At 45.2% G+C, this 17,107-nt stretch overlaps 1 protein-coding gene across 1 annotated transcript in view; it reads left to right on the top strand.

The window, feature by feature from the left end:
- Positions 1 to 17,107, top strand: part of tyw1 (tRNA-yW synthesizing protein 1 homolog) — a gene marked incomplete at its 3' end in the record, with an annotated part of 49,130 nt that overhangs the window by 11,622 nt on the left and 20,401 nt on the right. Inside the window, 6 exon segments of the mRNA XM_079732966.1 lie at positions 3,617 to 3,752; positions 8,178 to 8,281; positions 8,283 to 8,326; positions 9,271 to 9,380; positions 14,456 to 14,527; positions 14,530 to 14,614. Coding sequence (XP_079589092.1) covers positions 3,617 to 3,752; positions 8,178 to 8,281; positions 8,283 to 8,326; positions 9,271 to 9,380; positions 14,456 to 14,527; positions 14,530 to 14,614 — 551 coding nt within the window.

Raw genomic sequence — 17,107 nt, forward strand, 5'->3', positions numbered from 1 at the left:
CGCCACTGGTGGTAAACACAATTCCCAATCACCGGTTTTCCAATGCAACCATGCACTCACACGCTCAATTACACCCTAATCTCATCTCATGTGGACCATCACCGGACCTTTGATGAATCCCGTCAGGTGTTAGAGATTGCAGATTCGAGAAGGGAGAAGGAGGAGGGATCGGTGGGCCCCAAGGGACGGGTTGGAGCCCACTCGACTCATAATACAGGTGGCTGGGGTCCGAGCTCCGTGGTGGAGGGGCGGATGGTGGTTGGGTGTAGTAGTGGCCTGGACTGGCCGAGGCCAAGCTCTTGACTCGGCGCTTGGGGGGAACAGATGGGTGCACTGTTGGGTACATCTGACACACAGTCGGCTGTCATGTGGCTGCTGGTCCAGGGTGGAGCACATTGAGAACGGAGAGAAAGGAGAGAAAGGGCTCTCGTCGACTACAAATCGAACAATGAAGTCTGGCCCTCAAAATGTGATCTATTGCGCCCCGTGACAGATACGACGGCCATCCTATTACAAAAACCTCAGATTATTAAGTGCCGTATTAGCGTCTGCGGTGTGATGTAATGTACCTTGAAAATGACAAGAAGAAGCTGCTGCGGCGGCTGACTGATGCTGAGTGATGCTGAGTGATGCCCTTTGCGCTCAACAAGAACACAACAATCAAAGCCAAGTGCAACCACAGCTGATGGACGGGGGAGGCAGAGGGAGCTCACCCCAACCCGATCTGGGCTGTGCAGCGGGGCAGGTGAATCGTAGATCAGCCATGGACGTGTACAGGGCCATGGCAGCGCTGTGGTACCCTGGGCAGACCTGAGCCTGGTTAGTCTCCGAGGCCGGCCGTCCATCACGGCCTACCAGAGGTGAATTCGTCCGATTTTTATTCAACAGGCAAACTGTTTAGCCAGTCGACTTCATTTGTCTTTTCTGGCTATTGAAAGGGAAAGAACATTAACATACAAAACGTTATGGTACCCCCCTAGGCTTTGTAATAGGGACAAAGAAGATGCATAAATTAAACAATAAGCAGATACATTTTGAGCAACTCCTTTATTGTAGCCTTAAAGGGCCCTGTTTGAGTAAGATTACATTTCAAGCCATTTATCAATCTGTCCACTAGAAAAATCCCAAATGGGAGTGTCCACCCAGATGTTTGATGGATGTGATTACTTATCTGCCTCACACCTGTTGGGGACATAGGGAGCCTTTTAGATTATGTGTTGTGGTTTGAACCCTGAAATCTGTCACATTTCAATTATTCCATGATTTTATTATAACCTCTTTAATTTCTGCCTAAATATATCTGCTGCCAACTTGGTCCCAGTCCACATTCATGATATTTCATTGGGAATACATGACTGTGGTTAGTAAAGAGATAAAATATATCTCTTTGTGATGTAGTCTTCATTATGCAGGTTGTTTTTGTGTGATCTTACAATACACGTATCCCTTCATAATTATTCATGTTAGTCACATGTCATCATGGAGGGATAGTCCTCACAGGCTGAGGTGGGCGACTCGAGAGATTCCGGCTGGTTCACAAAGAATACCGAAGCCCTTGATCTTTAAAAGCAAAGCAAACTTCTTTGAAATCCAACACTTAGTGCCATTATTCCTCAAAGTGCACAGCATCAAATGTTATGACCTACTTTTCCCATTTCAGAACTTGTTCCCCAGAGATTTAAAGTCCTACAGCGTCATATTTTTTAAAGACTCTCTGTCTTACAAGTGGGTGCATGATCCGGGGAGCTGGATAATCTAGTGAAGTGGTTCTCAAATGGGGGTACGCGCGCCCCTGGGGGTACTTGGGAGTATTGCAGGGGGTACTCAGAAATTTGTAAGGCTAACTATACCATTTTTTTTTACCCTGAGTAAATTTAAAATAAATATCATATGTGTTCATTCAAATTGAATGTAGGAGGGAAATCCCACACACCACACTGATGAACTGAGGTGAACTTCAGCGGTAAGTTAAGGTTGAGGTAGACGGTGGAGTGCTCTCTGTTCTACTCATAGGCCCGGCGTTTCATAGGGACATGGTTATTCAACCCGTTCTTTAGAAACATGACTCCTTAGGTATTTATATGTGAACGATCATTCTGCTCTTATTTCCCATTGCCCTCCCAACACTTTCACCGTTTCATCCCAACATAAGTGTAAGTAATATCCTGCTGGCCGCCTCTGTAGTCGCGTAAAAAAAGTTTGAAGTAATGAGCACCGTTAAAAGTTGCCTACCTCCGTCCCCACATTAATCAGTGTGGGCACCTCAGTGCCCTTATTGTATCACAAAAACGTTGTGATTAATGTGCCGGTAGAGAGGCAATGTCCTAACGCTGCAGCGCTGTCCGTCAGGGTAATTCAGACCATAATTCCCCGTGACGCCGTGACTCACGGCTCACCCTCAGCGGGCCTCGACCACGCTCGCCAAGTCATAGGAAGCACCGTGCCAAAACCCCACGCGCCTCAAACCAGGGGTCTCAAACTGTCTTCAGTCCAACAACCCCTTGATGGACAGAAAGACAGCCACGGGCCGCCTAAAAGTACTGTGGAACATCTAGAGCATTTAAAGCCTTGCCAATAGTAACATATTTATGATCCCCTTCTGAGTAGAAGATCTCCCTGATGAAGCAGGAAGCAAGACGCGACTCTGCCCCGTGCGTTTTTTGGTTTCCGGCCCAGGCTCTGTGCCATCTCCCCACAGAAGTTTTAACATAGTAGGATGGTTGGAACAGAGATGTGGCATACCCTATCCTTGTGTTGTGTTTATGGATGTTTCTCTGTTACCCAGCCGCCTTTGTTGTTGTGTTCTACTATTTCTTATTATGTCCCCTCACTTAGACGTTGCAATGCAATGATGACTAACTATTTCCTTTGTCGTGCTAAACGTTAAACTTATGAATAATTAAGTTACTTTAGAAGTGATTTGGGGTCATGTGCACTTGGCTGGGAGAATGAATGGAAAAATCATTTTTTTAAGCATAACATATAAACAGCCAGAGGCTCATCACTTCAGATTTTTTCAAAGTGCATTTTAACACATTTTAGAAAAGGTTATTTTGGTAACAGTTATTGGCTGGGCAGTTACAGATCTCTATTCAATTGTGAACGAAAGTGTCTCTATGGACACAATTCTCGATTAGCATTTTATTTTATCCTGCTTTTCTAACTGGTTTTGGAGGGGAACGGCAGCAGGTTCCTTAACCTCAGGGTCGTGACCCTGTGTAGGGTCGCCTGGCAGGCAGATCATGTGCTCACAGGGGATTTAGGCCCCTTGGAGAAAATAAAAGCTGATATATTCAGTAAATTTTGTGCTCAAATTGTCAACAATATTAATATTTTCTGAACATTGTGCAAATGATAGCGATTAACCCAATTTTTTCCAGTTCAATAATTCATCGCCAGGAAAACTATTTATTCCCTGAACAATGTGGCTCGCACAGGACTGCATTGATCATCGCCTCTAGCCTCCATGACGATATACAATCATTGATGAGGTGTGTGTCCATGAGCATTTTCTTTGCGTGTGTTTGTGTGCTTTTTTGTCTGTGTATGCGCTTTTATATGCATTTTCTTACTGTGTGCTTGTGTTCTTGTGTGTGTGTGTGTGTGTGCGCTCCAGAGTGATGGCAGGAGCCAAGGCGGTGGGCAGATGGTGCGGCGATCCAAGTCAAATGGAGTGATGAGCAAGGATGAGGAAGAGGAGGAGCAGAGGGAAATGATCACTCCAGCTCTCAGGGAAGCTCCGACCAAGCAAGGTATGGCTCTGCCAGCGTCCATTTCACCACTTAAGTTACGCTTTCCTCTGCAAAAGTAGACTCAAGCCCTCCCAAATGTATCACTGGGACTCGGATGTGTCATTTCTGAACTGTTGCTACCCGTGTTATGCAATCTTTTTATTCCAGTCCTGCACAAAGACAGGTAGATGAATACGGTTTGTTTGATGGATTGATCACAACCTCATGGTTTTCTGTTAGAAACTAAACCATAGTCTAATTTCTGGTTAGAAAGCCAGAATGTTCTTGTGGTAATAGTCTACTTTCTGGTTTTAAAGCCGGAATAGTATTTTGTTAATAGTATGCTTCCAGAAAAGTCTCTTATTAATTGTGAGTTCAATGCTTCAATGCCTTGGAGTTACCTGATTAGCATGGGGGAGAGGCGGAGATGGCTGACATAAGCTATAGATATTTGATGATCCATGTTAGCTAACCATTTTTAAAAGGACTCATAGATGTCCTGCATGTACAAACTCTCACGTTCACGTTCACCATGACATTGGTAATGCCGGATGAATAGATGTTGATGGAAAAAATGTGTGTGAAAATAAAACGATGGCAACGTCAGGTTAGTTTCGGTTATGAAGCTTATATAAATTAATCCTGTTCCGGATTAATTGGTGAAGGGTCAATCTTGTCGCATATGTCCTGCAGTTTCCAAAGCACCATCTGTTGGTTGTCACTTCTAACCACTGGTAATTTACTGAAATGATATCGTCTGCATCGCTTTGAAAAAAAAGAAAAAAAGAAGCAAATCATTCAAATAAAAATCGATTTGCCATAGCTGCTGATTATAATCGCGTCCGTAAAACGTGCTGCCTTCTCAAGGACAGAGAGCAGGTGTGTTTCTTTAGCTAACGTAGAGGGATGACACAGAGTTAATCGCTTTATGCTGAACACCTGTACATTGTCAGGCAGTCAAGCTTTCATTCGTCGTGTTTGGGTACAGCGTTAACTCAATGGTCCCATTATTGTATAAATAATAATAATAATTCATTTTATTTGAGGGCGCCTTTCAGAGCACCCAAGGTCACCTTACAGGGCAGAGATAAAAAGAACAAAAACAACAACAATAATAAAAAACCAGAACAAGACATATTTAAACAATTTACACAGGTGCTTATCTTATCTCATTTGCGGCTTTGGTTTTCAAGGCTTTGAGGCACTTATTTTTTTTAAAGCGAGGTAAGCAAGGCATTAAGTTGAAAGATTAGAAAACCGTTCCTGAAAGTATGTCTAAATCAGGTGTTGGCTTCTCGTGGTGTTTTTGCCATCAAGGAATTTCTAGTGAGGCCAGTTGTTTGTTTGAGCGAATCTAAGCCTTTTGAGTCTTTAATTGTTATTCAGGGCTATACAACAACAATATTAAAATCGACTTGTTTCAGTTCGACCCACATTGACTCAAGTTTCACTGTGACCCACTACATAATTCCACCCTCCTTGTCTTTTTCCTCCTGGACTGCAATCAGCTGGCTGAGTGATGTGTGGTTCTGGGTGAAAGCGTGTCCAATGCGATGTGTGCTGAGCCGGTTTTCCGTCCGCATGTTGAACCGTGTTGAGCGGAGGACTGCGTTCCCCACTGCTGCTTAATGATGCTGATCCACTTCCCTGGACCTGCCTCCTCTAAACCCTCACAGCTCAGTCCCAAGAGCTCAACCCTCCTCTCTCCTCCATTTGTTCTCTTATCTCCTCTCCCCCCTTCTCTTTCACTCTCCCCTCTTCCAATTCTTCTTCCACTTCTGCTGCTCCCCTCTCCTCTCTTCTTCTCCCCTTTGCTCTCCTCTGCTCTCCTCTTCTCTCCTCCCCTCTCTTCTTCCTCCCCTCCTCTCCTCTCCTTTCCTTTTCGCCTTTCCTCTCCCATCCTCCCCTCTACTCTCCTCCATTTGTTCTCTTATCTCCTCTTTACCCCCCTTCTCTTCTGTTCTCCTCTCTCCCCCTTTGCATCTGCTATTGTCTCCCTCTAGTCTCCTCTAGTCTCCTCTCCTCTCCTCTGTTCTCCTCTCTCCTCTCCTCTTCTCTCCACTAGTCTCCTCTCCTCTTCTCTCCTCCCCTCCCCTTTCCTCTCCTCCCCTCTCCTCTCCTCCCCTCCCCTCCCCTCCCCTTTCATCCCCTCCCCTCCCCTCCCCTCTCCTCCCCTCCCCTCCTCTCCTCCCCTTTCCTCTCCTCCCCTCCCCTCTCCTCCCCTCCCCTCCCCTCCTCTCCTCCCCTCCTCTCCTCCCCTCCCCTCCCCTCCCCTCCCCTCCCCTCCTCTCCTCCCCTCCCCTCTCCTCCCCTCCCCTCCCCTCTCCTCCCCTCCCCTCCCCTCCCCTTTCCTCTCCTCCCCTCTCCTCCCCTCCCCTCCCCTTTCCTCCCCTCCCCTCCCCTCCTCTCCTCCTCTCCTCTCCTCCCCTCCCTTCTCCTCCCCTCCCCTCTCCTCCCCTCCCCTCCCCTCCCCTCTCCTCCCCTCCCCTCCCCTCCCCTCCCCTCCCCTCTCCTCCCCTCCCCTCTCCTCCCCTCGCCTCCCCTCCCCAATCCTCTCTCCTCTTCTCTTCTCTTGGACAGATCCACTCCCAGTGGGGGTCAAGATAATAGAGTTAATAGTTTTCTTCTTTTGTAAGTAAAACATTTACTGCTGATAGTGGATGTGTGTGATGGGTTTGGGTGTTTTTTTTATCTGGACACACTTACAGCCGTGTGTGTTCATGTGTACATTTCCATCCATGCCTACTTTTAGAATGCCATAGTCCAATGTGTATTTGACATTTTCAAAGGTTATTTTCAAAGATTATAAGTCATCATAAATATCAGTTGTCCCCCATTGAAAGTTATACTTTCCAAGATAGGAAAATTATAATTTGCTTTTATTTGAATACCTATTAATACAGATTTGTCCTCATGAATAAAATGCACAACATAGGAATACAGATTTGGAGCCACATCACTCCACAACAAACTAAGGCTGATATTTTTAGGTGTTTTTAAATAGAAGGAACTGGCACTGCTGACTGTTCTCTGTGTGGTATTTGACCTTTAGGATGATGCTTTCTGCCATTTCCTGTGATGCTGTTCTGAAACCCCTGGATTGGAGTGACAGCTGCTTTATGAAGAATATTGCTGTTTTCATACCAAAACCAGCCAAATATTTTTTGTTACCTTTTTGATGGATTTAATGAATGGATTTATTTGTGTCACATTTCTTACTATTAAGTAATAAACAGCATTTGCGCTTTCATCCAAAGAAACCGTACAGCGATTTCAGCTATTAGACATTAAGGAGCGGATAGGGGGTATTTGCAATGTCACACAACTTACCTGCGCCACCTTGTATGAACTTGACAGCTCACACTGCGTTACACTGAGAATGGATAGGTCATGCCATGCAGAGAAGATCCAAACCCCGCACTCTGCTGAGTCGACAGACCCACCTGGGAGAGGTCAACAGACAGCAACAGGCTACCATAAACATTTGCCCCTGCATTAACACTCCCCTTTCAGTTTCACTTGATCATTCAGCACACATACGCATGAATTGCTCTGGGGAGCGCTTATTCGTCCTATTTTTTGTGCTTGCGAACACATCGCTAGATGATGCGATCACAGAGCTATCAGACGCCTCCCACCAGGCTTAGCTGCGGTTCTCTGCGGTGCCCGGAAGCTAATCCACCTGCTTGAGATGGGGAATGTGGTGCATGTGGCCGTGTGCATGCTGAGCAGAAAGGTTAGCCGAGGGTACGGGCAGCTGTGGAGGGATAGCGGTTTGATGCTAGTGCAGTGTGATGCTTCACCCCGTGGTGGAGGAGCTAAAGGGCAGCGCTCCAGAGAGGGAACACTCAGCTTCCTGTCCACATTTTGGCCCCGATCTTTGTTTTTGAAACAAGACGAAAAACTTTGGAGATCGATAGCGACATTTTATTTTTATTCAAATGCAGCTAGCGTACCAGTTGAGAGTTTACAGATAAGTTCACTATAGCTACACTAAGTTCTTTGACTTTGAGTCTCTGCTTCGGTGAGATTGATTCTTCTAAAGTGGCAATGCGTTGTGCCCATAGCTGTTTAAAATGCAATATATTTCTAAATGTACATTCCTAAATGCGAGTGTAAATGACCATATTTTTTATCAAAGTCAGGATATATTTATAGAGCCTGGATGTTACAAACATTCCTGTTTCAAACGTGCCAGTGTACCCTTTTTCGGCAAGAAGCTAACTGATCGAAGAAGACAGTAGAACAGTTAAATACCATTTAGAGAGGGAGAATCAATGGTAGCCTATGGCTCCTAAGGGCACAGGAATCGATAGGTTGCTCCTGATATTAAGGCATCAATGTCTAGGGCTTGATGTTCTTTCTGAGATGAAATTGTTGCATATTCGATTTTGTGTTTTTATATATAATGTATATAAATCTCCTAACTGTTGTCTCTATGTACAGGGTACAAGCTGATGGGCTGCATCTTGCATCTTGAACTCTGTAGCCGAACCAAACACACTTTGCACACCTTCTATGGCATCGAATCCGTCCGCTGCATGGAGACCAACCCCAAGCCTGGCCCGCGCCAACAAGTGTGTCTTCTGCTGGAGGTGAGCGAGAACACAACAGCTCCTCTGTGTTTTCGCCAGGAAAACAGTGGTTCCCGACCTTGGGAACGCTTGAATTGCATATTGGGGTCTCGGGACATTGCTGACTTAGAAGCTATGGATATTTGGCGCTTAATTTGTTATGTTAAAGTTTTGAAGGGCAAAGAGTCTGTTACACTTACAGACTGCCAAAGGATTTGAAGCCACAAGCGTCTGACTACTAACTAGGGACGTTGGGAAATTTATATAATGAGAAAATGTCGATATAGGAATACGGAGTTGACCAAAAATGGGGGTCAGCGGCAAAGAAAGGGTAGGAACCACTATGTTTAAAACCTCCTAAACCCGAGACAAAGGTAGTTCCCTATCCTTCCATCGGGCGGCGGACTAGAGCCTATCACTAAGGGTATGAGGCAGGAATGCAGCCTGCAAGGTATTTAAGTTGATCATACACACACACGCGCACACACACACACACACACACACACACACACACACACACACACACACACACACACACACACACACACACACACACACACACACACACACACACACACACATACCAAAACGTCAATTTACAGCTGTAATTAGCCCTTAGTGCACCTGTTTAAAGTACCTCAGCACTGTCATTATGAGGGCTGTCCGCGACCAAGCGAGATGCGGTCTTGCATGAAAAATGCAGATATGATATCATTATTGCTATAGGACCTTCTCTCACATGGCGAATTGCTATAATGACCCTACTAGTCCAACTTCCCTGTTTTAATCACATTATTACTTTCTTACAATCTCTCCATCACATCTGTTTACTTCAACATGTATTTTCTCTTTATCTGTGTATTTCTCTCTCCGTCTCTGTCTCACTATCCCTCCCTCTGTGGCTCTCTCTCTGTTTCTCTCTCTCTCTCACTCTCTGTCGGTCTCTTTCTATGTCTCTCGACCAGACTCCACACTAACCCGGTGGGTCCCGAGTGGCGCTGGGAGATGGACCCAGCGGAGGAGATTCTCCAGGAGGTGCTGGGCCACCACCAGAGCAGGATACGCCACTTCAGAGGTCTGTCTGTGACATCCATCTACTGCCATCCAGTCTTCAGCAGACACTTTATCCAAAGGGACTGAACTCTAAACCATGTAGAGGTTATGGGATCTTGTTCAAGCTGCCCTGCTCTCTCTCTCTCTCTCGCTCTCGCTCCCGCTCTCTCTCTCTCTCTCTCTCGCTCTCTCTGTTGTTTCTCTGATCATCTCTCTTTTTTTTGGTGTTGCAAATATTCAGACATAACAACAATAACAATCATCCCTCTCTGTATCTCTCTCTCTCTCTCTCTCTCTCTCTCTCTCTATCTCTCTCTCTCTCTCTGTATCTCTCTCTGTATCTCTCTCTCTCTCTCTCTCTCTCTCTCTCTCTCTCTCTCTCTCTCTCTGTATCTCTCTCTCTCTCTGTATCTCTCTCTCTCTCTCTCTCTCTCTCTCTCTCTCTCTCTCTCTCTCTCTCTCTCTAGCTCTCTCTGTTGTTTCTCTGATCATCTCTCTTTTTTTTGGTGTTGCAAATATTCAGACATAACAATCATAATGTTTGGTTTCTTGTCTAATATCCTGACTCGTTTCAGGCAGGCAAACACACAAACACACACACACACACACACATACACACACATTATTGAATTGATTATTTTAGTAATGCACATATATTTTTTATATACAATTATGTCATTGTGTTAAAGTAGATGCTCCTCTTTTATTGAAAACCTCAGGTTTCTGAATAATGTACTCTGCTCTATCTGATGAATGCTTAATTCAGTGTTTTTTCTCACTGTTTTCTCATTCAAAGGCTGTTCATTTTTTGGTTGTTGACTCACAATGTGAAAACATGGTTTCCAAAGCTCAATCTAAACAGCTAACTAGTGGTTCATTTGTCACTGAGATTGGTGAAAGAATGTGTTGATTATGAATACAAGTGTATTCTGATTTCTTTCAGTCCAATTAAATTCAAATGAATTGAATTTGTTTAATTTAGAAAACTGTTGAATTTCCCTTCACTTTTTTGGTGCTTTTTCGATTTTGGACAGAAAGAAAAGGACCGAAACCTAAAGTTCTCTCATAACCGTTTTTTAGAGAACTGACATCATGTCTCTACATCCTATTAACCGACATATCATGAAGAATAGCCTGTTTATGAATGTGCTTCTAAATAAATAACCACTTACATTACCTAGAATAAAATCATTCATCATAGTCCAGTTCTCAGGCAGTGCGCTCACCATGGTTATACTGCTGTGCTGCCCGTAGCTCACTGTGTGCTATTAATACACAGGGCAGACTCAGAGTCTGAGTAGGCTTTGGAGGTACCACAGAACCGAGGCAGCCAGTTGAGACTAAAGACTCATTTAGCTGTCAGATCTCTGTCAGCTTGGCACACACCAGTAGACGCAAATCAGCACATACACACACACATCGGTACTTATACGCACACACACAGGAATGTGCACGCGCACACACACACACACACACACACACACAGAGTTAGCACAGACTCAGCAAACACTTGCCACTCTCAAAGAAACTATTGCCTTGTATCTGTACTATGTATCCATGTTATGTTTTTTACGTGTGTGTTACAATGTTTTTTTGTAGAGGTACGGCGGTATGCTTTAACAGGCATTAAAAGGACCTTGTCGCACAGTGTAATGAGGTAATCACCAAATTTAGACTTCCTTCTTTAGCATACTCTCTTTCTCTCTACCTCAAGAGCTTTGTGTCTCTATCTCTATCTCTCTGTCTCTGTCTTTCTCTCTCTCCCTTTCTCTCTTTCTCCTTTCATTGTAAAGCATACTGTATGAGCTATCCCGTGTGTGTATCTCCTGGCTTTCATAATGTGGATTGATCATACATGCTAATGATGCGTCCACAGGGGGATTAACCACAGGGAACGGGCATGCCTTAATAACACATACATCACAGCCCTCTATCGGGACCAGTAAAGACAGGCGGTTGTGTGTAGATGTGATTTCCACCTTCATGAATCATGAATGCAAGGGTTTAATTAACAATGACCGGAGTGCTGTGAGCCACGCCGTGTTGACTGTGAGGGAGCAGTTCGCCTCGGAGGCATGCGTTTCTTACGCTTTGCCGGTCGATTGGCTATTTATCCACGTATTACTTTTCCATGTTTGTCTGTCTCCAGTTCCCCCAGTGCGTTCTCCGGCTTAATTATGCATCGCCCACTCTGCTGCTATTGTGCACTCCGGATCAACTCGGAAGGAGCGAGAAGGAGGGTTTTTTCGTGTCCCGGTAAAAGATACCCGTTGCTATCAACGTGGTTTCCAGGGAGGTGGTGGCTGTTGAAACGTCGAAAGCGTCACGGTTCGGTACTTGTGGTGAAGCCGTGCTGTTAACTAGGGCCGCATGGATTATTTCCTGACTGTGGTTTTGGGTTATACTGATAAAAACACACAATAAGTCATGGATGGAGTATGAGACATATCAAGTCTCATTTTCTCGAGTTAAGTTAACGAAGAGGCTTAATAGTTGAGGTATGGCCTCCTTAAGCAAGTAACATAACCTGCTCCTTAATGACATGCATCTCACAAAAAATGTATTATGCTTACATTTTATAGTAAAAGTATAGTGGAGGGGTGTGTGGGCCTGTTAAAATTTGTAATCCCTGACAAAATATTTAACTGACCGTGCAAGAAGAGGATCAAGAAAGCATTTGGTGTGAGCCGATAACATATTTAAGTAGGTCGACGAAATACGTTAAGCTGCCTTAATACGTGTTTTTTTACACTAATTCACGACATCTGTTATTATCAGCAGCACAGACTGTCACACTGACTGCCACATGAGTGGCCTCTCTCTTCACAAGGATCAGCCCGCTAAATAAATGATGAGGAAGTCGAGCGGCGGCGCAGTAAAAGGTGATGAGCGAGAGTCTTTCAGCTGTTAAAGACGACCCTCTCCTGGCTAGACACAGGCTCGCTCATCTCCTGACAGGACGTGTTCCATTCTGATATCAATAACGCATCACTCTGAGCGGAGGGGAGATAAAACTACACAATAAAAAAAACATGTATTTTTTTGACACAAAAGACGCAACCCAACCAACCGATTCAAACCATCACTCCCATCCCAGTGCGTTACCAGTTTAAACCGCTCCAATGAGACAGAATCCATCACTACACACCAACACCTATACGGCCATATACATAGGTAAATGGCAGCAAGGATGATCTCTTTCTAGGAAAACCACACCGGTGACCTCGCTCGGTCAGCGTTCTTTTCTGCACTGGAGTCGCGGCGCTCGTGTGGGTTGGCAGCTTTCTCCCCGGCTGATACAGATGGCTCATATGGCCGTGGTGGACCACTTCATCTGTGCTGCACGGCTCCCCCGACGACCACTAGACACTGACTAGTGTGGTAGATAATGGGATTCCACATTACTCGTATGGAGCAGATATACATTTAATGAGGTTCCAGGCCAGGCTCCTCCGGCCGCCTGCCGTTCGGACTGTTATTAGGTGGAGAACGAGGAGTAGTTTCTCCTGGGGCATTGGTTTAGCCGATTGATGTTTTTTTGCAGTTGTTGCAAAATATATCTTATACGCTGTGCATTATCCCGGGTGAAAGCCGGTGAAAAATGATTCCGCCTGGTGTTTCGTTGTTGTTCGTTCCTTCGGGGGGGGTTTGAGTATATGGAAAAACAACGTCTTAAATGACGTGGACGGATTTGAACATGTTGTTGTGAGCGGCGGCATTGAAGACAACGCTCATTTGGAGGGCAATGAGGAACGCTATCTGAGAGTGTTTGAGTCTTTCTGCGGCATACTTTCACACCATATTTTTCCATCCATAATGTCTCAATAACGAGCACATTGAGTTCCCCTTCGCTGTCGCGCCTGTGGCGTCTCGCCCCTAAATCACACTAACGTATGGGATCGCAGCAGAACATGACAATATGGCCGTATGCACTCCCCTTTAATACGTCTGCATAAAGAGGTGCAGACAAGGACATACGGGTTAACGACAGTACCATGGACAGCAGAGTTTATTGCGCACATTTGTTCCACAACATTTCAAGGACCCTTAGGAGACATCGGCTTGTATTATTCGCCTTCTTAGGGTGTTTCAACGTGTTATCAAGCTTCCCCTTGAATGTATGAACCTTTCTGCGCTTCGACACTAGGACTATGATTGACGTTCAACCGAGCGCATTTGACATCTAGATTCGATTGGCTTCCTTTGACACAACTCCGAGTCGTTTTCACCAGCTTTCATAAGCTTGCTATTGATCCTTTTCCTATTGTTTCGTCACGCTTTGCCTTTCAGGAGAAGTGATAGTTGGGCGTTTGTTCTCAGCATCAGTCAGGAGCCGCTGCCCACTGCGGCGCTGTGATCCACGGGGCCGGAGCTTGACAAGCCGCGGCCACCCAGTGGGAAGGGTAAGGCCAGGGGAGCAGGGGGTATGGGGTGGGGGGAGGAGAATTGAGGATGTAGGCCAACCTCCCTAAACCTCAGCCTTTAGGACCGAGACGAGGGATTGAGCCTTCTCTTCTCCTTGTCTTCGTCTCTCCCTCTTTTTTACATTATTTGCCCTTCCTTTACTCTTCTAGCCCAGTTTAAGTCATAAGCCACTAATCAACCCTAATGTACGTGAGTGCCTTGTACCCTTATGGTTTTAGACAACAGCGTTGGCTGAAAATAAAGTTTCCTACTTTTAAGAAAAAAAAAAATCAGACTCACTGCTGCTAAAATATAACAGTTTTCCGTCTCTGTATGCTATTTCCAAACTATTTATTTTGTTATTTATTTTCTCAAATGCGCTCCAAAGTGTCCAAATGGTTTTCATCTTTCAATTTCCCTGAGAAAATCCCCAATTTCTTCAACTCGTTGGTTTATTGCCTTGTACGCTTGACTGCCACGGCTGTTTGAGTCACAGGGAAAGGGAGTCTGCCTACGGCAGGAACTGGAGAGTTTTCCTTAAGGAAGACAAAAACCCTAGTCCCAGAGTGCATTTCTGTGTCTTGTTTTTAGCAACATCCGCTTTCTCAACTTCAGACTAGTGTGGGCCTTGCACTCCAAACCCAGCATATTCTGTGGAAACATCTGCCACCTTTGACCCTTTCACCTCTGCAGGAGTTCTAGGGGTGAAGCCCGAGCGATACGAGGAAGGCCTGGCCACCGAGCACTGCGGCCTCTCCCTGGTGGGCAACCAAACATGTACCCCGAAATCAACACCTTCTCTGCCATCTCCAGCTTCCTTGTCACCAACGCACAGTTCCCCAAGAAGAGCAGGTGGGAGTGCCACTGAATCAAGACAGTGGTTTACCATTTTAGAATTTTGGGATTGAGCAGATGCTATTATCTACATTGACTTACAAACACAGTTCAGTATGGTAGTGGGTTGCCTACAGTAGGATGCAGACAGGTAGGACATCTGGGAATCAAACCCGGGACCTCTTGGTTGGTAGTCGAACACTCTCGCCCACTTTCAGCGCACACATAAACCATCAATAATTGCAAGTAAGTAAACTATGAAGAGAGATAGAGAGAGCGAGAGAGCAAGAGAGAGAGAGAGAAAGAGAGAGGCTAAGCTCACGAGGTCTATTTCTTTACAACTTTATATTAAGACAAAGTTGCTCTTCAAAGCCAGCTTGACCATTTAAAAAAGCCTTTCAGTTAGTTTTTTCCCAAGTAGGGGCTTTCAGTATGTGCTAAAGGGAAAAATACCACAGTTTGTTGTACCCCTCTGGCTCTAAGAAGAAGCCACCATCTGTCTCTTTGCTTTGCGTTAGGCGGACAAAATCCCCTCCCCTCCTCTTTGAAGCCCTGGAGAAAGGGGATGTTGAGGACAGTGGCTGATAAGGTGTCTCCCAAAAGGCAGCATTGCTGTTTGTAATGCTAAGTCGAGCCTCTCTCCCTCTCTGTCTCTCTGTCTGTCTCTCTGTCTGTCTTTCTTTCTTTCTTTCTTTCTTTCTTTCTTTCTTTCTTTCTTTCTTTCTTTCTCTCTCTCTCTTTCTCTCTCTCTCTCTCTCTCTCTCTCTCTCTCTCTCTCTGTCTCTCTGTCTCTCTCTCTCTCTCTCTCTCTCTCTCTTGCATTGATCTGCTCAAGAGACGATATGTATAAAAATACACATATTTCACACAGCATAGAGAAAAATGATCTACCCGCCATAACTAAAGTGGCAAATGCTGAGAAATCACTATGATATTAATAAGAATATATAAATAGTTCTGCTTTTCTGTTGTAGACAAAGTGGTTACATTCAGCCAACGCTGCCTCATTATGTCAACATTAAATCAAAAGACGATCCAGTGGTTCAGTGGGCAATGAAACAATTTGTTATGTAAAGTGCTTAATATTTTATCAGTAAAGTAAGCTGAAGGCAGGGGGTAGACAATGCTGGTTGTTGTGGAGATGATTTGAGATTAATGGTGGTTATTCTGCATGTGGCGGTTGTGGTGGTGGAGATGGCTGTGTCAATGATTGTTGTCTTGGTGTAGATGGTTGTGGTGGTGGAGATGGTTGTGTTAATGATTGTTGTCTTGGTGTAGGTGGTTGTGGTTGTGGTGGTGGAGATGGCTGTGTTAATGATTATTGTCTTGGTGTAGATGGTTGTGGTGGTGGAGATGGTTGTGTTAATGATTGTTGTCTTGGTGTAGGTGGTTGTGGTTGTGGTGGTGGAGATGGTTGTGTTAATGACGGTTGTCTTGATGGTGATGGTGATGATGGTGGTGTTGGTGGTGGAGGTCATAGTTGTTGTTGAATGGTTGTGGAGAAGGTGGTTCTCTTGGTTAAGGTGGTGTTGGTGGTGTCTGCAACAGGTAGGTGAGGACTTTGTGCAGTAGGAAGGAACATTTGGATGACACCTATGTGTACAGTTTCCCCCTTCACCACTTTATCCACTCTGCTCTATGCATCCAACAATGCAGCAACAGCTCCAGTTCACTGGAGAATCCCATTGTCACCCATGTGTGACCCTTCAAAGACCTCTGCACATCCCCTGGGAATTAGCTCCGGACATAACACAGCAGGCTCTGTTTGTTGGGGAAAAGACACCCAGTTGTATTCTACAGGGCTGCTGCGTAGTGGAGTACAGACAGCCTAGGTAGGGGCTGACAGCATTTATCCACTGTGTCAGCTAATCAATGTGTGTTTTCACCACAGAAAGACGGTAATAACACTCAAGTTAGTGTGCAAGTGTCCCATTTAGAGCTGTCACATGATTGCCAGACTAATCGACTATCAAAATAAAACAAGGTTGATGTTTGGCTGTGTAGAGGGGCTTGAGGGGCAAGACTTAGTCAGGGTACGCAGAGAGCTGACTGTGTGTGTGAATTAAATTGCAAACCAAGCTTACTGTCCGTTTATCTGTGGTCAAGGGTCCTTCAAGAAGTTCTCCAGTGGACAAGTGGATAGATAGAACACAGATAGACAGGCAGAATACTGTTTTAATGAATAAGGACTGCCCGTTCAGACAGCTTTAGGCAATATTCAAGAGCTGTTAGAGAGAGAGTGCGGGGAAAGAGCCGAAGAGAGCCAGACATTGAAAACATGTCCCCTCCCTCTCAGCTCCATGCTGACAGGCTACCCTCCGTGGAGATGATCCAGCCAGAAGCAGCTGATCATGTATTTGCGCCAGCGGCGAAACGCAGGTAGCCTTACAATCAAAGCGCCAAAAATAGTGCCAAATTATTTGTGTGTTTGTAGACAAACCACAATGTTGCTCGGTTGTTACTGGCACTCAGTTTGGATGAGCGATTATCTGGAACCCATTGGTAATCTAT

Source organism: Pollachius pollachius (assembly GCF_949987615.1).
Source record: "Pollachius pollachius genome assembly, chromosome: 3".
NCBI lineage: Eukaryota > Metazoa > Chordata > Actinopteri > Gadiformes > Gadidae > Pollachius > Pollachius pollachius.